This window comes from Aotus nancymaae, unplaced genomic scaffold, assembly GCF_030222135.1.
Source record: "Aotus nancymaae isolate 86718 unplaced genomic scaffold, 86718_ANA_hifiasm-v0.15.2.pri h1tg000007l, whole genome shotgun sequence".
NCBI lineage: Eukaryota > Metazoa > Chordata > Mammalia > Primates > Aotidae > Aotus > Aotus nancymaae.
Genome location: NW_026988418.1, coordinates 23,291,901 through 23,316,159, shown reverse-complemented (window position 1 = coordinate 23,316,159; position 24,259 = coordinate 23,291,901). Strand labels below are relative to the sequence as shown.

Sequence of the window (24,259 nt, the reverse complement as noted above, 5' to 3'; positions counted from 1 at the left end):
TTGTAGAAAGAGATCAGTGATCACAACAAAAGTCTCTCTCCCTTGTGTACGGTTTTCCTTCAGATGCATTATCTCCTTGGATTCACTCCCACATCCCTGAAAACAGACCCGGAATTATGCTGATCTCATAAATGGGAAAACTAAACATCAGAACTGAATATGGATTCTTCATATGTTACACTAATGCCCTAGTTTCTGCTCTGACCTCACAGGAATCCCATCCTGTAGTACAGGAAGGTAGAGTCACCTAATGACTCAGTAGATCTGCTGTGCAGACCTCTTAGGTGAGATTCCCAAGTCTGCTAATTACCGGTGATGTGATACCATGTGAATAGTCACATAGCTACATTTTGCCTGTTTCCTCAACTGTAAAACAAAAATGATAACAGTAATTAAAAGTATCTTTCTCATGCCTTTGTTAGGAGTGTTAAGTGAGGTAATGTAGGAGAAGCACTTTCTCCTATTATTATTGTTTGTTGCTATTGACAAGGATGATGCAGTTCCCTAATGGAAAATCAAGAGGAATAATTTACTTATTTTCATCCCTAAGGATTTGAAGGGATTTTGAAGAGAATCATGTCTGCAGTGTGGAAGACTCCCCATGGATCAGATGCAATGCCTGAGATTATGGTGAAAATCATTGGAAGTAAACATTTTAGATACCTCATGGAGAAGCCAAAGATGTAAGTCCATATTTGAAAAATATCTATGTTGCTTGGATAATAATGAGGTTTTATTATTTTGTTTTAACCAGGAAATTTGAAGTTAAAAAATGCCATCCATGGAAAGCAAAGTCATTAAGATGCAACAGTAGAAGTAAAATAGTGTTGATAACTTCCATGTGCACTGTTTTCCTGATATTTTTCATCTTTATAATTCCCCATACTCCTTAATTACTTGGGCTGATTTTCCAAATAGATGGGAAATATGAGCATTGCTACATTTATAAATATTAATGGAGCATTGCTGCTTTTTCTCATCAAGTTTGTAATCTACCACATATAGTAATTTTGGGAGGAGTGGGGGAGGTTTATTAGTCAATTTGTTGTGGATTAAAGGAGTAGGATTAATACAGAATCATAAATTGTAAGGTTTTCACTTATTCCTGTTTGTATTTGATACTCCTCTAAGCAGGGGATTCTCAGGTTATGGCTAAGATGTCTTTCTTCTCTTCCAAACCTATCACAGTCACATTTAAGAGACAACACTCAGATCTCTCTAATATTCACTAGATGTTTCAGCACTAGCTCTTTCTTACAGAGCTTTGGTGGCTCAAAAAAGAAGGGAAGGTACTAGATCTGTTTCTTACAGTGGACATTCCGTAAGTAGTAGCTAGTCAAAAATTGCTTTTCCGTCCTAGGATTATTTCCTTGGCTCTATCTTCTATTTCAGAAACTCATAGACTGAACAAATATACAAAGATATGGTATCATTGAACGTAAGTGCAAGAAGCAATTTTTACTAAACCTGACTATCATCAGAATCACCAGGAGAGTCCTTAAAAATAAAGATTCAGGATCCAATTCAAGGTCTGCTGAATCAAAATCTCTGAATGCAGGTCATTAAGACTCTGTTATGAAGTACAAGCTTTATTAAGGCTTTAGAAAGGCACATTAGTTCTATTTCCCCACCATCAATATTGTAAGGTCCAGAGTGATTCCAAAGTGACTGCTATAATCAGTTAATGTCTGCCACTGCATAGGAACTGAGGTTTGTAGCACGTAAGTCATACATTTGGGATCCCTACAGAGCTGAGAGGTGTGAATTTGAATCTTAGGTCTGATTCTTTCTTGCTTTTTGACATTGGAAAAATGAATTAGCATCTTTGGCCTTAGATTCTACATATATGAAGTGAGGATAAAACAATGCCTATCTAGTAATAGGGTTATTGTGGGGATTAAAGGAGAAAAAGTATGCAAAGCACCTTTCCAGTGTCTATCATAAACAACATGCTTAGTAAATAATTATGCTGTTATTATTGAAGTCTTTCTATAGATATAAAACATGTAACAAAAAAATCAAACCTCTTTCTGGGAAATGCTTGATGTTCTTTTTATATTCTATGCCTATGACGCAGTTTATGTCTGTTTTGTAGATGAGGAAACTAAGACACTGTCACATGATAAGTGATTATTTTGAGATCTGTCAAATCCCTGTCACTGTCAAGACAAGTAAATAAATTAGTTTGGACACCTGGCGCAGATCTTCTACCTGCAAGACTATATTATTTCTAATTCCATTCCTTCCTTAGGTTGTTTGTTTAGCCTTATTCTCTCTGAAACCCCTTGCTTTTTCCAAGGGTATGGAGCTTAATATGTTTTTAAACGGAAAATGGGGAGGAGTCCTTAATTTTTTAAATAGTGAAGATTTAGCTTTGTCTTACAGGAAGGTGGCTTTCCCCATTTTGTTTTCTAAACTTCAAGAATCAGGAAAAAAAAGTGCATTAAATCAGCTAAATTAATTGTCATATAAAAGATGCAGTTCTCTCTCTCCTATTATACTATAAAACCTGGTATTTTTTTAAGGCAGTAAGACAGGTCTTTTGTTTGTTTGTTGTGTTTCCTATAGATTTCATGTTACTGGTGCTGGGACGACATAGGATAATTAATATGCAGTGCTAAAATATTCTTGTGTGTTTAAAACTAAGCAATTCTTAAAAGGCTTCTTGTTGCTCAGGTAAGGAAAGCACTGCCACTGTCAGGTCATTCATGTCACGGAATCTGTCTTCCCAAAAGTGTTTGTCCTCATAAACCAGGGCAAAGAGGGTGTTTTCTTTGGGTTGAATAAGTAGAACCCATTAGTGAAAATCCACTTAAGAAGCATAAGTAAGCATCAAAAAAGAAAGGCATCTCCAAAACGAAAAAAAAACCGTGTACAATTTCCTGTAGGATATGTGTTGATGATGGGATAGTATGTCAGACCTGAAGGTGGCCTTTCAGATGCAGCCCACTATATTAGCTTACTGGAGCTGCTGTAATCACATATAACAAACTGGGTGGCTTAGAACAACAGACGCTCATGGTCTCAAGTTCTGGAGGCCAGAAGTCTGAAGTCAAAGTGTCCATAGAAGGTGCCTATGAAGATGCCAGGGAAGGACCTATGTGTCCTAGGGCTCCTTTTGCTTCTGGCAGTTCCTTGGCTTGTGTAGCATATCTCCAAGCTTTGCATATCTTTCTCCCTGCATCTGCATCTTGTCCAATTTCCCCTTTTTATAAAGACACCAATCCATTAGATTAGGGGCTGACCCTCATCTAATATGACCTCATCTCAACTCATTACCTCTGTAATAACCATATTTCCAAATAAGATCATATACCAAGGTATGAGGTTAGAATATAAACACAGGAATATTGGCAGGGCCATAGTTCAACCTGTAACAACCAGTCTCCCATTTTCCAGATAAGATGAGATAACTAAGGCCTCAGTGGTCTTAAAGTGAGCGCCTGAAGTTCCAGGCTGATTATTAAGAAATAAGACTGGAATGGAGCTCTCCTTCCCTCCTTCCTTAAGTTAAACTGTGTAATTGTTCACAGATCAAAGAAAAATACTTATCTTTAGCGTATATATGTTTCACAAAGTAGATTAATCTGTACGCTTCAAAGAGTGAAACAAGTTTCCTCTCGTTTGTGCCATCATCGTCTTTCCCCTAGGTCTCTATAACAGCTTCCAACCTAGTTCTCTGTCTCCAATCTTCACGCTCTCTAATTGATGCTCTAAAGCTTTGCTCCTGAATATGTAGTTCATGGATTTCCAGCATCAGTCTTAGCTGGGAACTTGTTAGAAACAGAACCTCAGCTCCCTTCCTGGTGTATGAATCAGAATCTTACTTTAAACCTGGATTTTCAGGTGACTCCTCTGCACCTTCCAGTTTGAGAAGCCCCATTCTCAAGTATGGCCAGCGTGATCTTTCTAAAATGAAAATCTGATGATGTGCTGCTACCACCAAACCCATATTTGCCTGCCCCACCTGGGGGTACCAGTAACGTCCGTAAGGATTAATATATGCTTACAACTTCTTATGCATTTCTGTCTCCCTATTTCACTGTAAATCGTATGTGCACAACTGTATCCCCAGAACAGAGGATAAAATCTTGCACATGGTAAAAGTCTATTAAATAAATTAGAGTAACATGGCTGACAAGAAAAATAAAGGTCTAGAAATATAATGCTTAGTTGCTGTAAATTAATCCAAATCTAAAGGTCCATGCTGTTAAAATAGCATGCAGATATTACTATGGAACCCTGATGAATAACGTGCCATGTGACAGGAGACAAGTATTCTCATTTTCAAAAAGGAGATAGAAGCTAGTAATGATATATAGAGTCAGGGGCTTCTGGGCAATTTCTGGCAAAACTTTAGGCCAAAGAATTAAATATATTAGTTGTGAAAATAAAACATGAAAGTGATGATCACCAAGAGTAGGTAGGCATTGACTAAAAATAGATTATACCAAAATGGTTCCATTCCCATCATTGCCCAAATGAAGAGAATGTTAAAGACAGTATTTGTTGATTTAGGGAGCCATTGGGCACATCTTTCTCACAAAGGCCTGAAGCAAAGCAGATGACTCTAGATTGGATAGTGTTGAGATAAGTGATACACCACCAAAGTGGTGATGGAACAATTGATATAAACACAACTTGCTGGAGGTGGGGAGGATTTTTTGTGTCTGATCCTGTTCTTATTCAACAGTTTTTAATACACAATCAAAGGAAGATAGACAAATTGCTTTAGTAAATCTACAGGTAGCAGAAAGCTGAGAAGCTTTGGCAGGGAAATAAGCTAACCAACAAGATTAAATAAACAGAAATATATGCAAAGGTTATCTTTGGAGAAGTGTACATGGAAATGGTTATATGGAAAAAACTTTCAGGTATTGCCTTTATTCGAGCTTAGCATGAGTCAAGGGTATTCAGGTAGAAGGACGTGGAGTCTTACTCTACACAGAACTCAGTGGAGTACTGCACACTTTATTCCGGGTGCCACATTTTAGGTGGAACCCTGACACACTAAAGATGGGGGCAGCAGAGGTCATTATGAAAGATCCATTAAACAGAATAAAGGCCTCAGAAATAACGCCACACATCTACAAAAATCCAATCTTCGACAAACCTGACAAAAACAGCAATGGAGAAAGGAGTCCCTATTTAATAAATGGCGTTGGGAAACTGGCTAGCCATATGCAGAAAACTGAAACTGGACCCCTTCCTTACACCTTATATAAAAATTAACTCAAGATAGATTAAAGACTTAAATGTAAAACCCTAAAACCATAAAAATCCCTAGAAGAAAATCTAGGCAATACCATTCAAGACATAGGCATGAGCAAAGACTTCATGACTAAGACACCAAAAGCAATGGCAACAAAAGCCAATGTTGACAAGTGGGATCTAATCAAACTAAAGAGCTTCTGCACAGGAAAATAAACTATTATCAGAGTGAACAGGCAAACTACAGAATGCGAGAAAAAAAATGCAATTTATCTATCTGACAAAGGGCTAATATCCAGAATCTACAAGGAACTTAACAAATTTACAAGAAAAAAAATAAAAAAACAAAGAACCTTATCAAAAAGTGAGCAAAGGATATGAGCAGACACTTCTTAAAAGAAGACATTTATGCAGCCAACAAACAAACAAAAAAGCTCATTATCACTGGTTGTTAGAGAAATGCAAATCAAAACCACAATGAGATACCATCTCATGCCTGTTAGAATGGCAATCATTAAAAAGTCAGGAAACAACAGATGCTGGTGAAGATGTGGAGAAATAGGAACACTTTTACACTGTTGGTGGGAGTGTAAATTAGTTCAACCATTGTGGTAGACAGTGTGACAATTCCTCAAGGATCTAGAACCAGAAATAGCATTTGATCCAGCAATCCCATTACTGGATGTATACCCACTGGATAAATATTACTGGATATATACCCAAAAGGTTATAAATCATTCTACTATAAAGACACATGCACATGTATGCTTACTGCAGCACTGTTCACAATAGCAAAGACATGGAACCAACCCAAATGGCCATCAATGTTAGACTGTATCAAAAAAAGTGGCACATATACACCATGGAATGCTATGCAGCCATATAAAAGAATGAGTTCATGTCCTTTGCAGGGACATGGATGAAGCTGGAAACCATCATTTTCAGCAAACTAACACAGGAACAGAAAATCAAACACCACATGTTGTCACTCATAAATGGGAGTTGAACAATGAGAACGCATGTCCCCTTTGCAGGGACATGGATGAAGCTGGAAACCATCATTTTCTGCAAACTAACACAGGAACAGAAAACCAAACACCACATGTTGTCACTCATAAATGGGGGTTGAACAATGGGAACGCATGGACACAGGGAGGTGAACATCACACACCAGAACCTGTTTGAGGATGGGGGGCAAGGTGAGAGATAGCATTAGGAGAAATACCTAATGTAGATGACAGGTTGATGGGTGCAGCAAATCACCACTGCACGTGTATACCCATGTAACAAATCTGCACGTTCTGCACATGTATCCCAGAACTTAAATAATAATAATAATTAAAAAAAAGAACATTGGTAATTCATGGGAGGACATCAAAATAGTAATATTAACGAGTTTGGAATAGGTTGAATCATGCATGATTTTGAGGGTTCCAAGACTTCAGTGGAGGAAGTCACTGCAGGTGTAGTGAGAAAATAATGAGAACTAAAATTAGAAGTGGAGCCTGAAGATGGGACTGAATTGTTGCAATCTGGTGATAAAACTTGGGTAGATGAGGAGTTGCTTATAGATGAACAAAGAAAGTGGTTTTTTTTAGGTTGTTTTGTTTTGTTTTGTTTTGTTTTGTTTTGCGATAGAATCAACTCCTGGCAAAGATGCTGTGAACATTGTTGAACTGATAACAAAGGATTTAGAATATTATATAAACTTAGTTGATAAAGTAGTGGCAGTCTTTGAGAAGATTGATTGCAATCTTGAAAGAAGTTTCCCTGTGGGTAAAATGCTATCAAACAGCATCATATGTTACAGAGAAATCTTTTATAAAATGATGAGTCAACGGATGCAGAAAACTTCATTGTCGTTGTAAGAAATTGCCACAACCACCATAACCTACAGCAACTACCACCCTCGTCAGTCAGCAGGCATCAACACTGAGGCAAGCCCCTCCACTAGCAGAAGGATTAGGACTTGCTGAAGGCTCAGAGATGATTATTAGCACATTTTAGCAGTAAAGTATTTCTAATTAAGGTATGTGCATTGTTTTTTAGACAGTGCTATCGCACATGTAATGGAGTACAGTACAGTGTAAACATAACTTTTATATGCACTGTGAAACAAAAAATGTATATGAATCACTTTACTGTGATATTTGCTTTATTGTAGCACTCTGGAACCAAACCACAAATCTCTGAGGTTTGCCTGTAATTTGCATTGATATTTATAGCCAAGAAATGCAAAGTTCTGGCATTTTCCCTATATGATTGTCCTAGAGCCCATATTCTGTCATTTTTGAACCCCCCAAAACGCTTTATAATGATAAATTCTTTGTGACTTGTCTTAAACTTCTTTAAGTGTTAATGTTAACAGTTTTAAAAATTAATGCATACATGGAATTGCATCAACTTCTTTTTCACAAATATTAACTGATCATCTATTGAGTGCCAAGCCGTGGAGACACAGAAGTGTACCTAAAGTTCTAATGATATTAAACACATGATAGACAGATAAACAATGACTATTCATGTAGAGATAGTGCAATAAGGAAAAATAAAGGAACATAAGGATCTATCAGCTCTTAAAGGGTGTTCCCAGAAGCTGTCTCTGAGCAAGAGACAGTTGAACTGAGACTGTGTGGAGATAAGCAGCTAGAATTATGCAATTAGAATTATCCCAAGTTAGCTAGCAGTGAGCTAGGAGTAGTCCAGCCTTAATCCAAGTGGATGTGGCTCTACCAGATTTAAACTCTCCATAAAGTTAGTATCTTCTTCCCTCCCCTGCTCCAGAAAAAGAGGCTGCAACTATTCACAGGCCTCAAGTTTGCCAGATATTGGGCATCTGGCATTCTCATTATTAATTGTTACAAACAGATGGCACCTAAGTTGACCACCTGGAGCCCAAGCAATATATATATATATATATTTGTATAAGGTTGCCTCATGCTTGCCTCATTACATTAGTCAGGGGCAGAACTAATAGGAGATATAGATATAGATATATAGATATAGATATAGATATATATATATAGAGAGAGAGTTTATTAAGCATTAACTCACATAATCACAGGGTCTCACAATAGGCCGTCTGCAAGCTGAAGAGCAAGGAGAGCCAGTCTGAGTTCCAAAACTGATGAACTTGGAGTTCAATGTTGGAGGACAGGAAGCATCCATCAAGGGAGAAGGACGTAGGCTGAGAGGCTAGGTCAGCCTAGCCTTTTCATGTTTTCCCGCCTGCTTTATATTCTAGCTGTGCTGGCAGCTGACTGGATGGTGTCCACCCAGATTAAGGGTGGGTCTATCTTTCCCAGTCCACTGACTCAAATGGTAATCTCCTTTGGTAACACTCTCACAGACACACCCAGGATCAATACTTTGCATCCTTCAATCCAATCAAGTTGACACTTATTATTCACCATCACACTCATAAAAACTAGAACATCATCCGTCACCAAGAGTACAATGCTCAGGATCAGGGAACCCATGTACCTGCTGCTTTCCTGCCTCTGAGGTCCAACCTGCACCAAGTGATACCACAGGTATTCACCTCCATCCTAGTGACTCCACAGACCTACAGAGGAAGTAAATCATCCAAATAGCTGAAGAAAGAGCATTCTAAGGAGAGAGAATAGTCAAATAAAGCCTCTTGGTATGTTAAGAAAGAGCAGGAAAATCATTGTTTGTGGAGCACAGTGGGAAACGGGGAGAGGGGCAGGAAATAAGGTCAGAGAAGCCAGCGGGGCTCAGATCATGGCCAGTGTGGTCATAGTAGGAACTTTGGATTTTGTTCTAGGTAGTATGGGAAACCATTGGAAAATTGAGAACAATGATCCTAACATTGTATTCATGTTTCCTAAAGGATGCTTCTGCCTGCTAAGTGGTGAGTAACTTGGGAGTGACACAAATTAAAAGAGAGAAAGCATTTAGATAGTTATTATAATAATCCAGGCAGGAGATGGTAGCAGTGAACAATTATAGTCCATACATAAACTATGGATAAATTTTGTGATTGAAAAATTTAAGTATCCCATTTATTATTTTTTTAGAAACAACTAATCAATAAACCTTATCTTAGTTTATTACTTTTCTCACTAAGTAATCTACACAATAGCTGAATATCTATGAACTCGATCTCTCATTAAAACTGAACAATAATATCACAGAAGATAGTTATCTCCATTTTTACAACTTCAAAATGATAAAGTAATATGCTGAAATCATACTTCTATTAAGCCCTTTCCACTGCATTAAACTGCTTCTGTATTAATATCCTAGAATCATTTTTGTTTGTTTTTGTTTATGTGTTTATTCTAGGCTCTGTGAGAAGTATAAAGAAGCATAATATACTGTTGTTCTGATCATAAGTCTGTAAATAAGAGTACAGAGCATTATGTGAGAGAATGTTAAATAAATGTTTTAGAAAACTTGTAAGAGCCCATTGGTTCCAAATATTGAGACTATGAGGTAACAGTTACTTTTACCATTTGAATCTATATATTTTTAAAAATATAATAAAAAGTCAAAGTCAAAAACAAAATACTGTTTACAATATATGTGACAGAAAATTAATTAACTTCTAAATGCATAAAGAGCTTTTCCAAATCGATGGGAAAAAGATGAACAGCCTCATTTCAATAATTGGCAATAGACCTAGACAGGCAATAGGAGAAATAAAAAGGAACAACAGTTATGTGGGAGGAGATTCAACCTGCGTGATAATAAAAGAAATCTAAATAGTCATGAAATATTATTTTTTACAAATCAAATTCGGAATGTTTTTATAATGAATATACCCAGGGCTGGCAGGTGTTTGGAGAAAATACTCATATGATAGTGTATTTTTTAAAGTGCACTTATTGAAAGCCTTAAAAGTGTATGTACTTAGCATAAAATCTGTATCTATGAATCAATTCTGTGGAAACGATTATGGATGGGTGTAATGGTTTGGTTTCAAAGATTTACACAAAAATGTGTGTTGTGTCTGGGTCCCAATAGGAAACTGATTATACACTTAAACCAGGATAGCTTTAGTTTAAAAGGACTAATTACAAAGATGTATGCTGAGATTAAGCGAACTGCAAGGTATGGTGCAGAAATCACGGGCCAGAAGCTGCAAGGTTGGTAGGAGCACTAGGTCTGAAGAGAGGAGAGGAGGGGAATATTACCAAAACTAAAGGAAGCATTCTGTAGCTTGGGCCATCTTGAGAAAAGCAGAGTGACCTTTGGTCAAGAGACACAGGTAGCCTGAGTCAACTTTGCAGGGGGGAAAGCTTCTCCTGCCCAGGGCTACCTATGGGCCCAAACCACCCAGAATCATAAGACATAGGCACCATTTTTCTTAGAAACAGGATCTCAGTCCATCACCCAGGCTGGAGTACAATGGAGGGATCATAGCTCTTTGCAGCCTGGAACTCCTGGGCTCAAGCAATCCTCCTGCCTCAGCTTTCCAAGAAACTGGGACTGCAGGTGTACACCACAATGCCCGGCCAATTTTTTTTTTATTTTGGTAGAGATGGGGTCTGACCATGTCGTCCAGGCTGGACTGGAGCTCCTGGTTTCAAGTGATATTCTTACTTGGGCCTCCCAAAGTATGAGATTCTTACTTGGGCCTCCCAAAGTGTAAGCCACCATGCCCAGTCTCATGGGCACTGTTGATAGAGTAAGTTCACAGAGGTCAATTTTCTGTGGTTGAAAAGGTTGGTCAGGATATAGGTGCAAAAGCAACATCTCCAGCAGAGCAGCAACATTTAAATTATAAAAATTTGGAAGGCCGGGTGCGGTGGCTCACCCCTGTAATCCCAGCACTTTGTGAGGCCAAGGCAGGTGGATCACCTGAGGTTAGGAGTTCGAGACCAGCCTGACCAACAGGGAGGAAACCCCTGTCTCTACTAAAAATACAAAATATTAGCTAGATGTGGTGGTACACATCTGTAATCCCAGCTACTTGGGAGGCTGAGGCAGGAAACTTTCTTGAACTCGGGAGGCGGAGGTTGCAGTGAACCAAGATTGTGCCATTGCACTCTAGCCTAGGCAACAAGAGTGAAATAAAAGAAAAAATTTGGAAACCAAATTAATGTTCAACAATATAGGACAAGTTAAATAAACTCTTGTACATCTATATAGTGAAATAACATTAGACATTTAAAATGTTGGTGTAGAGATAGAATTATTGGCCTATAAAGATATCTGCGTTATTTTGTCAATTGGAAAAATGCAGGGTCCAGCCCCGCAGGGTCTCGTGGGTGTTCTTTTGTGTGTGGAGACTATAGATCATAGAAAAGAAAGAAGCAAGAACACAGAGATAAGAGAGTAATTCAGCTGGGCTCGGGGGACCACTGCTACCGAAGGCCAGAGTCCAGCAGTGGCCCGGAATGCCTGGACGGGCTGATATTTATTGTATACAAGGCAGGGGGGCAGGGTCAGGAGAGCGACTGGTAGGGGTCAAGCAAATCACATTCTAACAACACGGCGGGGCCACATGGGTACAGTTCAGGGGGTCACGTGGGTATAGTACAGAGGGTCACGTGGGTACAGTACAGAGGGCCCCTCCCTCTCAGGTTGTCACTTCAAGGAGGGGAGGCACACATGTCAGTATCTTTCTATGCACTTATCAGAGAGATCAAAAGGCCTTTAGGATTCCTCTGTTCTTACTTCTCACAGCTTCTAAAAATTTACAGGGAAACATCGGGTGGGAAAGTGGAACATGAAAGAGGGCAAGGATGGTGACCATTGGAGTACAGCATCATGGAGAGGTGTTTAAACCCCTGGATGTCTGTGGGCCGGCCTGACTGGTGTCAGACCTTCCTGAAGAGCTGGCAGAGCAGATTTTTCTCAGAAACTCCCCAGTGAAAGGGAAACTCCCGCTCAGGGCTTGCTAAGCAACGGGCGCCTCCCTAGACGCTAGCTGGTGTTACTGCAAGGCCTGCCTGCTAAGTAACGGGTACCTTCCCAGGTGTTGGTCTTACCGCAAGGCATTTATTCTCGCCACCTGATCACTTCTCACAATGTCCCTTCAGTTCTGAATTATATTTCACCCGATTATGTCTATAATGTAAGACTAAAGTGTTCCTGCTCTAAAGCAAAGATTAATAGAGAATAATGATGTAATAAGATTGATTATATAATTGATTATGTGATTGAATCTAATATCTATTTGGTGTCATTTCTATAACTAAGTAATCAATAAATATATAATTGCTATAACTAAGTAACCAGTAAATCTATTTGCTATCATTTTTATAACTAAGTAATCAGTTATTTATTATGCTGGGACAGACTGTGCCTTCAGTCTCTTGCCATAGTATCTGGGCAACTTTCTTCCCATAGAAAAAATTTTTAAGAGATTAGAAAGGCTGATTACAATCAATCTGTGTTTCAAAACAAAACAAAACTTCCCCTGTGTGTATATGGAAGCTTTATATAAAGAGATACGATAATATTAGGCCACCTTTAGTTTTGCCAGCTAAGATTTTGAGATAACAGATTTATTTTGATAGAGTATATTTTTTTAAATCCAACATCTTTTTATATATTCCTGATTTAGTTCAATCTGATTAAACAAAATAACGTAGCAATAATGATTGCTCCTATTCCCATAGACCATGTGGATGCATCCAGACGTGATGCAGAGAAATGTTTATGCTGCATCCTTTCAGAGTATGGATAGAAGACCTGGCTCAGAAACTGTGCCCTACAGCACAGAGATCATTGGTGAACAGGCCAGGCAGTTGCACAGTCATTTTGCTTAGACTTGCAAAAGCAAAACAGGAGAGAATGCAAGTGCAAAAGACATTAAATTTCAAGCCATTAAATATTGGCTCCAAGATTTACATTTTAGCCGATGAACATTGGCTCCAGACTGGCAAAGCTGCACTGTCCATAAAGCTCTTGGGACTAATCCACCTGAGAACATTAGGACGATGCAACAATGTTTGGTGTTTTGTTTTGTTTTGTTTTGTTTTCTGTAAAATTAAGGAATGTGATTGAGAAGAATCCTGCTTTATCAGAACAGATTTTTAATACAAATTAATCTTTGTTTTTTAAAAGTGGGGGGGGTGATTTCTAAAATTTGTATTTACTGTGTTTGGTAAATTACAAGGTGGCCAGAGACATTGCATTAATTATCTCTCTTTTTATCTATTTAAATAGATTTTCTTCAGTTCCTATCTACTACAAAACCTCGACTTTTTGAACTTTAGTTTTGCCTATCAATAAAGAAAGTTTTGGGAGTCCAGAGAAAGAAGCATGGCTTTGTACCTGAGTGATGAGGAGTGTGTATATAAAGGAGCTAGCCCTTTAACTTATGATTCACATAAAATTACTATTTGTCCAGGGCTGGTGGAGGAACACCAGGCTTGGTGCTCAATATTTTATACACTTTATCTTGATAAGGGTTATTTTTTCTCATCTTGCAGCTGATAACGTGAAAATCAGAGATTCTCAAAGTCACACATCATGAAAGAATTTATGTGTGGTGGCTGACACACAAGCATTTAGATAGAGCATATTAGCTACAATAATTACATTGCTAAAGAAATGATTCAAGTATAAGTTTGGGAGTTGAATGAAAGTATTTTTAAGATCTTTTTGAAGACTAAATTCTGTGATATTAGTACATGGTATGGCTCCATGGCATAAAACAAAGAAAAAGAGAAAAAACCTTCATACTTCGACACAATAACATTAGCTGCATTAGCACAGTCTTCACATTTCAGCTTCCCTGTGGCGTTTGGTGAGTTTTTTCAGCTGTACTCCCCTCCCGTTTCCGATTTTATTTTTTATTGTCTTTTTAAAAAGAGAAAAGTCTGGTTGTCTTGATTATCTCTTATTACTTACAAATAAGAACATGCTTTCATTTACTGAAATTAGATCCCCATTCACTGTGTTGGCACACTCTAGGCTGTCTTCTCCAGAGGGTTTAGGGCCTGTTAGATGGCGCACAGTTGGAAATTGGTGGCATTGAGTCACTGCCAAGGCTGGCAGACCTTTAAGATGGCATCTGGTGACCTTTTGCTGAGCCCCCTGGGTCCTTCATTTGAGATTTTATGTTCTCAGCAGGGGTGTAATCCAAATCAAATGTGAGATCTGGTGAGCTGGAGTTATATGGGAGGTGGGGCCAGCGGGGCATCCCTACTTTGCTTTGGGCAGAGGATGCTACCTGACGCCTTTGCAATGTTTCTTTCTAACCCTGAGACTCTGTGCTCTAGTGGAGGGTGACTCTAATGGGCTGGTTTGCAGAAAGAGCCCAGTGAGAGAGGGAACGATTGGACAGTTTTTTCCTCATTTATTTATCATCCAGCAACACAGTAATCTTCGCTAATTGCTCTCATTCCTGGATGACACTAAACTCTTCACGGCACCCCCAGAGCAGCAGCTGAGGTCAGAAGTACATATGCAGAAGCTAGCTGTGTCTTGCTTCCAAGATAGTATTGATGGCTTTTTTTTCCCTTCTTTTGAATGGCAAATTTCTATTTCCAGTAATGTAGGTAGATAGTATACAAGCCCAGAATAAAGAACTGTGAGTTTGTGAACAACATAACAACCAATGCGTGTTGACAAATTGTTTGTGCTAACCACAGACACATGCAGTTTCTCAGCTAGAGTCATTTTCATAATTTTTAAAGTGCCATGTATTTTTTTTAAATACAGCTTTTACTTGAAACAGATTTAACAGGTTATTTTTGGTTTTACATCTACAGTGGCTCTTCTAAAAGACAGGCAGATACATTTTACATATCTCCAGCAATTCTGTCCTGACACAGCCCACAAAAGGATTTTGAAGGTGATTAAAGCAAAGATAATCCATCGTCCTTGCCTTTATCCAAAAGAGTTAACTCCCTGCCCCATGACCATTTTTGCCTTCAGACCTTGCACTTCCTACTTTGGTTACCTGCTCCTGTACTTTCAGCTCCTCACATAATCCCAAACCTCCATGGACCTTCCCCTGACTCTACCGGCAATAGGATCTGAGTCTGTGCAATGAAGTAGACAGGTTTAAATCCTGGCTCCCCTACTGAAAAGCCATGTAAATAGAATTAGACCAATCACGTCAAATTTCCTGGTCTTATTTTTTCCATCCTAAAATAAGAATAATAGGAACATCTGACTATAGTGTTGATTTAAGGAATACATAATCTAATGTATATAAATAATTACAGTGTGGCTGTCATGTTAAATGTTCAGCAATACTATTATTTTTGTAACCATTGCAAACCACAGTTATTTCTGTCTCTTATGAACTTCAAATAGTACTGAATCCTTGCAATGGCCATTTGGCATTTATTTATATGCTAACTGGATATGTTTCATATTACCTACATAAATTTTATACCAATCTAATAGTTTATAGAAATGTAATATACCTATGTTGACATAAAAGTATACATCATAAGTCTACCACTCACTGAATTTTCACAAATGTGATATACTTGTGCAAGGAATATCCAGATCAAGAAACAAAATAGTACCAGCATCCCAGAAATCCATTAGGTTTTCTTCTGGGCTGTACATCTCCCCTCAAAGGTAACCACTATCCTGACTTCTAGAATCAAGTTTTACCAGTTGTTAGCTTTATTGTTTGCATTCTCTTTGGATAACCAAATGAAATTTGAATTTCTTCAGGGCAGGGAACATACATGTTTTCTCTCATTGCAAAAACTATTTGTCAAATATACAATCTCCTTCTCATATTCCCGTCTTGCACTATTATCATTTGATTGTGTTTTTCTGGCAAAGCCCCAGTTCTGTGTGAGCCCTACTGTCTGCCTTCTCTGCATGTCCACGAGGACTACTGGGTGAAGTGCTATTCACCCTCTCAAACTGATTTCACAAAAATCCACGGTCTCCAACCTTAACTGGCCACTCAGTTGACCCAACCAACATGTCTTATTTTTCTGATTATCTCTCTTCCACTCTTCATAGCAGCTCTCCCGAACCATCTGCCCTTAATTCAGACTTTCTATCCCACCCAGAGACCCAAGGTAACTATACCTTGTTATCAGAGAGAAAATTCAAGCTGTCAGCAACTCGATCAACCTCTTGTCATCAAATGTACGAATTTGCCTACATCCTTACCTATTTTCCTACAACCTTATCCTGAGGTTTCCTTTCTGCCTCGGTCCTCTCAATGACTCCCATATCCTTTTGTCAAGATCCATCTTATATCATCAATGATATTCTCTCCTTTTCTGTAGTTCAACTGGCTATTCACCATTGGCATTTCAACAGGTTAAACTCCCTACCATCTTTGAACATGATAATAACAAAGTCTTATCTAAAACCCTAAATTCCAGATCAATCATCACCCCCTCTTTCTCCCTTCGTGCAGCCAAACTTCTTCAGAGATGTCTTTATACTTCCTGTCTACAGTTGCTTATCCCTGCTCTTTCTTCAATCCACTTCCGTCTAGCACCCACCTCCATTACCTCATTGAAATTCCCCATACCAAGATTCCTGACTCCATCCTTATGTCTAACCCAATGAACTCTTCAGAATTTTCCTTTCTCAGCAGCATTCAATACTGTTGTCCTCTCTTTGGAAACATCCTCATGCTTTTCTACAAAGCCTTCCTTCTACTCTCCTGATTTCTCTTCTACTTCACTGGAAATTTTTTAAACCACTTTTTAAGACTCTTGTTGCCTCTTTAAATGTGGGTGTCCATCAGAGTTCTTTCCTAGGCCTTCTTTTCTTCTTGTGCTACCACCACCAAGAGGGTGACTATAAAAATATACATACATTCAAATTATTGCCCATGATTTGGTCTTCTTCAAATCAACAAGTATTGGAGTTCAATAAGTATTATTTAAATCAATGAATATTATATTCAGATAACATGATATGCTTGTAAATAGATCTTTTCCATTGTATCTATAAATAACAGCTAGAATTTATAGACTGCCTTGTAGGTACAAGGCATAGCTATTTTGAAACTTATTTTTTCTGATTATAAAATAGTATTTTCTTATGTAGAAAATTTAGAATAATACTACTATAAAATATAATATGACATGATATAGCGTAATAGAATGCAATGTAACACCCTGAGTTCTACCACCCAGAGATACTTACTGTTAACTTCTGGCACATTGTTTTCCAGATTGAATAGGCACACATATTACACACATGCATTTTACACAGTTGAGACAACCATATTTTCACTTATTTTTATAAGTGGACATATACTTGTGTCATTAAATTATTCATAATTGTTTTAAAAACCATACACACCCTATCATGAGCAAAGAATGAAATAGTCAAACAGCTACCTATTATCAACTATTTAAAGTTCTCCAATTTTTTGCATTTTTCCCTTAATACACATGCTTAAAGATTGTTCTACAATGTCAGAGTTTCCGCTTCTTGACCCTTAATATGTTTTGCCTTCACCCACTGTAAGAATTCTATCTTCTATCTGTCTTCTATGTTTAAAATGGTACCTTGTTACTGTTTTGATTGGTAAGTCTTTTTGTTATTAAACAAGGTTGAACCTTTAACTTTGTTTGTTATTTGAACTACTTTGAATCGTCCTACAGTTTTCTTTCTTTTCTCTGTTTAATATTAAACTTAAATGAAAGGCTACCAGGAGAAAAGGAAGTGTCAAGGGGAGAGGCACAGAGCAGAACTGGAGCTGACAAACTGTTTTGACTTTCTTTTCTAAGGCTGAAAGTACCCGTTACATTTACAAGTAAGAAATGTGATAACCTTTAGGGTTCGATTTTTATACTGACCATTGCTTACAGTAAGGGCTTAGGAGCAGATGGATAGATTATGAGTATAAGGAAGAGGGAAAGGAAAAAGGTAAAGACTGAAAGGATAATATTAATAGCATGTTCTTGCTATGGTTCATGATACATAGACGAATAACCAATGTTTACTTCCTCATTCCACTGTGCTGAGTTACTGCTGTTCACAACACCAAACTAACACCTTCCATTCTCATGCCAGCCTAGCGCGTGAGGAATCTGCCTATGAGTAACAAAGTACAAAATTCTTTCTTCACAGCAAGGAGAATGAGAACTTTAATACAGAAACTCAGACAATGCACCAGGAACCAATGACTGATAACACAAGACAGATGAGCAGAGATCCCCCAGCTCCCATTAACTTTACTGATCAGCAAACCAATGATAATCCAGATGATGTGAAAGAGAACAAGCACACAGAGAACAACCAGAAATCAGAAAACAACCAGAAACTACTAACAGGAGTACATAATATCAAATTCCTGGATGGAAAAGTGAGTAACAAAAAATAACCAAGTTTATCAAGATAATTTATTAGGAAAATACAAATAAAAACATAGGTTCACACAAAAACACACTGTACAAATGTCCACTGATACATTTTGCAGGAGATAGAAATTAGAATCATTTTTTCCATCTCAAAATGAATTTCAAGGTCATTTTGTATATTGTTATCTTTGCTGTCCAACAATGGAGTTGGTCATGACCACCAATGAAGTTGGTCATAACAACTAATGGAGTTGGTCAAGCTATTCTGCCTGTGGTTAGCTCAGTGATACTCAGCAATACAGTGATAAGTGTTACTATACATGCAAGTTGGGGTGTGTTGGAGGGTAAGAGTCTGCTTCTATATTATAAAAAAATAATAATTTATTTTTAAAATACAATGCAACCACATCTAATTACAAAAAAAATTATAAACCCCAAACTCTGTTGATAGAAATATATATCACTGCACTCTGTTAACAATCAACCAAGCAATTCATAACAAACTAACTTGATAATGATGAATCTATATGATTAGTAATTTGTAATTAAAAAGCAAATAAAGCAGCAATTGAAAACTGGATCTAAATCAAGGGAAAACTAATGATTCATTGATAACAAAGTACCATTTCCAAAATTGCTGAAATTGCAATTAGACAGATACATAGAGTAGGAGTTTTGCAATGCTGCCAAGCATTAAGTGGCAGCCAGATATTTTAGTAAAATACTGAATTAGAGTCTGCAGTAAACTCTAACATAACTATTTTTAGTTTGTAATTTTAATAGCCCTTTTCAAATCACTGAGCTACTAGCTAGTCTTTAGTCATATGAGAAAATGAATGCCTATGGATTTGTGATCTTGTGCTCATAAGAACCATGCAAAGGATCAAATTTTGGAGTGGTTAGCAGCCTATCTATGGACCTCAGACTATACTCTGTAAGTTCTAGTTGAACACTGAAGACCAGAAATGAAAGTGACTTTCCCAAAACATGAGTGGCACAGATGGAGCCAAGACTGAAGCCTCTTAGTCTCCATTTGGCTGAGTCCTTTTATTTAGGCCTTGTTTACAGCAAAAGATAGTGAATCTGCAGACGTGATATAATCCATTATGAATTTCCAAAGACCTTGGAATTTTTTACCCTGATTTTGATTCTGGCATTAATATATTTGTTGCTTTTGCTCCCAAAGAATGACCTTGGTAATATGGTTATAAAAGACTTTATTATTGACTGATTGCTTCCAGGTAAATTTTATTATTTACTCTTTTAAATTAACCCTGTGAGGCAGATGCCATTGTTATTTCTACCACCATGGCGTAGACGATAAAACCAACATTCAGAAAGCATAAAGCGACTCATAAGTATACAAATAAGATATTCATCTAGGTTTTCTTTTTCTTCTTTACTTAAATTTTTACTGATCTTTCTAATTATGAAACATTGCATAATCATGTAGCAATTTTTGAAAAACAGAAGGCAAGTATATATAAGAAAAAAAGATCAGCTAGAGAATACTAGTGGTTTTCTTTCCCTTTCTTCCTTTTTCCTCCATGCATAGATATAGAATGAGAATCATTATATATACTCTTTGTTATTCTACTTGATTCACTTCATATCAAAAATTCTCCCCTTGGCGTGAAAAGAATCAACCTACGCATCATCTTTAATGGTTCTGTGAGAGTTGTACTCAAAACTAACACTTAGATGGATAGCATTTACCATGTGCCAGGAATTATTCCGAGCTCTTTACAGATATTAACTAATGTACTATTCCCAAGCACCCAGTGAGGTAGGAACTCTTACTATCTTTAGTTCATGGTTAAGAGAGCTGAGAAACAGAGAGATCAAGTGCCTTGCCAAAGTTATAGAGCTGAGAAATTGCAGACCCACCATTCAAGCCCAGGTTCTAGGTCCTGAGTCACCAAACTGTATACAGTCCTTTCTACAGATATAACACAGTTCACTTAACAAACGCCTTATGGGCACTTAAGCCATTTCTAGTTTTCCTCTTATATATAGAAATCTGTTTCTTGACACTCCTCCTAATACATCAAGCTGCTCATTCCTTCCATGGACTCTGCATTCGCCATTACCATACGTAGCATGTTCATTAGGTAAACTGTTCTTGACCTCCATAATCTGGATTATTTGCTAGCTCCGCAGTACAGGGAGAAAATTTGCCCCTCCCCTCCCAGAATTCAACAGGGTTTCTGGTGGGAGGCTCAGCGGGGGCTAACACCCAGCCACCAAACAAGGAAGGCCTTGTGGGAGGTGTGGGGACCGACTAATTGGTTCTGTCTGCCGGGCGGGCTTGTGGTGCTGGCCTGCCAGATGGCAGCCACAGTTGCCTGGTACAGAGACCCTCATTACCAGCTTGACTAAGTGGTAAATGGAATCCTGCCGCAGTTGCAAAAGCACACCAATCAGAACTCCTTCTACATCTTTATCAGTCACATATAGATGAAAATAAGCTTTTCTGCCTGGGACGTAACAGGCAATCTGGACCAGCTGAATTTGCTCCAAGAGAGAAGTTGCTGATAAAGATTGAGCTAACATGCGTGAGGACGAGCAAGTGTGAAACTCTTTTCCAAATCACAGAGTAAGTTCGAAGAGTCTCACTGGTAGGAAGTAAGTAAAACTGAAGATGTTAAGAGAATCCCTCGTTTTGTGTATGTAAGAGTAGTGAGATATCTTAGAAACAAACAAGTACAAACCTTCCTTTCACAAAGGAAGAATGAGAGGACCAGGGAGCTGAAATGCTCCAAGGTCTCACAAGAAAAGAGCTTGGCTATTCTGACTGCTGGCCCTAGGATCTTTGTGCCTCCAAATTCTGCTTTTATGGGTATTTTTTTTTTGAAAAAATATGTATTGTTTATATCATTTCTCAGAAGTATCAGCTCTGCTTTCTCTCGGAAGAATAAAAAGGAATGTATGACTAGCAACAAACTCAGTAGCAAAGTTTCAAAGATAAAATTGGAGTGTGCTTTTTGCATCTGGCAGCATGAAAATGAAAGTGTTTGTGCTTCAATTTTAATAATTGTCTCAGTTGATTGGGAAGGTATTCTTTTCCAAGCCCTTTTGTATGTTTTCCTTTGTTCATTCTCCACAATAGCCCTGCAAGGTAGGTAAAGGCACATGATATTATTTTTATTTTATAGATGAATAGACAGATGTCAAGGACATTTCTACTTGGCTGTGCATTTGCAGCTCAGATTCAGCAAGCTCAAAGTAGAGCCTTTGATCTTGGACTTCTGGTGGTCTGTGTCTTACAGAATGGTCTCACCCCTCTCTCAATTGTATCAGCAAGAAACCTGAACATACTTTCCTCCTCTCTCTCCCTAACGCTGATATCCAACCAATCACAGAGTTCTTTAAATTCTACCGCCTTCATGTCTCTCAAAACCTTCTCTTTCTTTTAGTTCCTCTGTCATAACCATAATCAGACCACCATTTTGTCTCACCAGGGAGATTTTAATTATATTCAAACTGACTTTTCTCTCTTTAAATGTCTCTCTCTCTATTGGTCAGCTATTGTGATAAATACTGCTGTGTAGCAAATCACCCCACTACTCAGTGGTTTATAACAATAATCATTTATGCTCACATCTACAGATGTGAGCTTAAGCAGCTTTTATTTATCTCAGTTGGTTTGGGCTGGGTTTGGCTCTAAACTGTGGATTTGATTCAGCTCTGCTTTGTGTTTTCTTGTTCTGAATCCAGTGAGCTCCTCAAGGCATGTCTTTCTCATAATGATGGAAACGTTTTAAGAGAAAAAACTCAATCACACAAGTACATTTTAAGTCTTTACTTTTTGCTTGTGTCAAATCCACTAACATCTCATTAGCCAAAGCAAACCACATGACCAAGCACAACATGCATGGGGCAGGGATATATATGCTATCTTTTTTAGGAAGAACTACTTGATCAAATATAAACTCTGCTTAAAACACTTAAATGCCATTATTAAATCCCCATTGCCCTGGTATAAAATTCCTACTCCTTAACTTAGCATTCTAGCTCAACTTTGTCTATTCTCAACACTTTCATCCCCATATCTCACTAAACTGAAATTATATTCCATAGAGTTCTGTTCCTTTTCACCTCAAATCCTTTGCCCATGCTATTCTTTTTAGGTAAAATTCTCTCCCCTCCACCTTTATTTTATTAACTCATAATTAAAGTGTCTCAACTACATAGCAGCTCTATCAAGAAGCATTATTGTCTGATTTCCAAGACTGAGGTAAATGCCTTTTCTAATGTATTTCCAAGTGAATCCGTGCATACTTCTATGGTGAATGTTGTCATACTATTAAAATAAACTGTTTCCTTCTCTGTTTCCTTCCACAAGTCTGTAAGACCACTGAGAATAAGAATTGTTGCCTGTTCATTTTTGTTTCCAAATGCTTTTCTCTGTATATTGGCTCAAAGCCAACATCTAATTTAATGGCAAAACACTAGAGTCTTTCTTATTTCAGTTTGGAAGAAGTCAAGAGTGCCTCTGTCTCCACTGGCTTTTAATATTAGGCTGGAGGTATTTGCCAATGCAATTAAACAAGAGAAAGAAATTATAGGCATATTACTTATAAAGGAAGAGATAAAACTATTTTCAGAGGATAAGACTGTATGTCTAAAATCTCAAGATAGTTAATGAAAATACTACTACAACGATTAAGAGAATTTGGCAAACTAGAAAGTTATAACATCAATAACACAAATCAATGGCCTTCATATATGTGAACAAAAATGAATTAGAAGATAAAATGGAAGAAAAGGCACCATTTACAATAGCAAATAAATGTAGAAGTAAATTGACTAAATAAATAAATCAAATGTCCAGGCATAAACTTAACAAGAAATGTCCAACCTTTATGAGAATGAAACATAAACTACTCCTGAAAGACACAAGAGTAGATTTGAACAAATGGAAAAGCACGCTGTTTTCTTGTACATAAAATGTTAACATAATCAAAATGTCAATCCTCCCTGAGGTAATTTATAAATTTGGTAGGATTCCAATAAAAAATAGTATTAGGTTTTTATTTTGTTTTGTTTTACAACTAGCCAAATTGATCAGCAAGTTAATTTGGAATAACAAACAAGCTTGAATAGTCAGGAAAACCCTGAAAAGAAGAAAACACAATGAGTAATGGGTAAGATACCATTCCCAGATGTTAAAGCAAAAAGTCTCTATATTTAAAATAATGTGGTTTTGGCACATGAATACATGAAAGACCAATGGAATTGAAAAGAAAAAATCAGTAAAAACCCACTGGCATATTGCAGTTTTGTATATGAGAAGTTTTAAGTTTGGTCTATTCCTAATATACCATACATATATAGGCTGTATATTAGGATACATTCCAAATGCATCAGAGATTTAAGTGTAAAGGAAAAAAAATATTCAAATAGTACAAGTAAACATGAGTGATTTCCTCTATCATCTGGGATAAGGGGAAATTTTCTTAACTATGACTCAATGTAGATACAATAACAGTAATAATTTTCCCCAAAAGAGTGATCATTTTCACCATATGCCAGAACTCCTGTAAGCAAAGTACATAAACACCTGACAAAGTGGGGGGGAAATCTTCAACTTGAATCATTGACAAATACATCTCTCATCTATAGAATATTCTATTTAAAATAAAGAAGAAAAAGGGCAGTAAACTATTAGAAAAATGGGCAAAATGTATGAACAGGTGATGCACAGAAAGACAAATGTAAATGTTCTTTAAACATATCAAAAGATATGGACTTGCTTTTAATAAGTAGAATGTAAATTAATTCTATCCTGAAATATATTTTCTCATTAGGAAAATCCAGGAAAT

The 24,259-nt window shown here is 37.4% G+C and overlaps 1 protein-coding gene across 1 annotated transcript in view; it reads left to right on the top strand.

The window, feature by feature from the left end:
• The first annotated feature begins 576 nt into the window (after nt 1-576).
• CUNH1orf87 (chromosome unknown C1orf87 homolog) overlaps nt 577-24,259 on the top strand; it is an 81,007-nt gene continuing 57,324 nt past the window's right edge. The window contains exons 1-2 of the mRNA XM_012442468.2: nt 577-683; nt 18,205-18,439. Of these exons, the coding sequence (XP_012297891.2) occupies nt 577-683; nt 18,205-18,439 (342 nt within the window). The remainder of the gene's footprint in view (nt 684-18,204; nt 18,440-24,259) is intronic.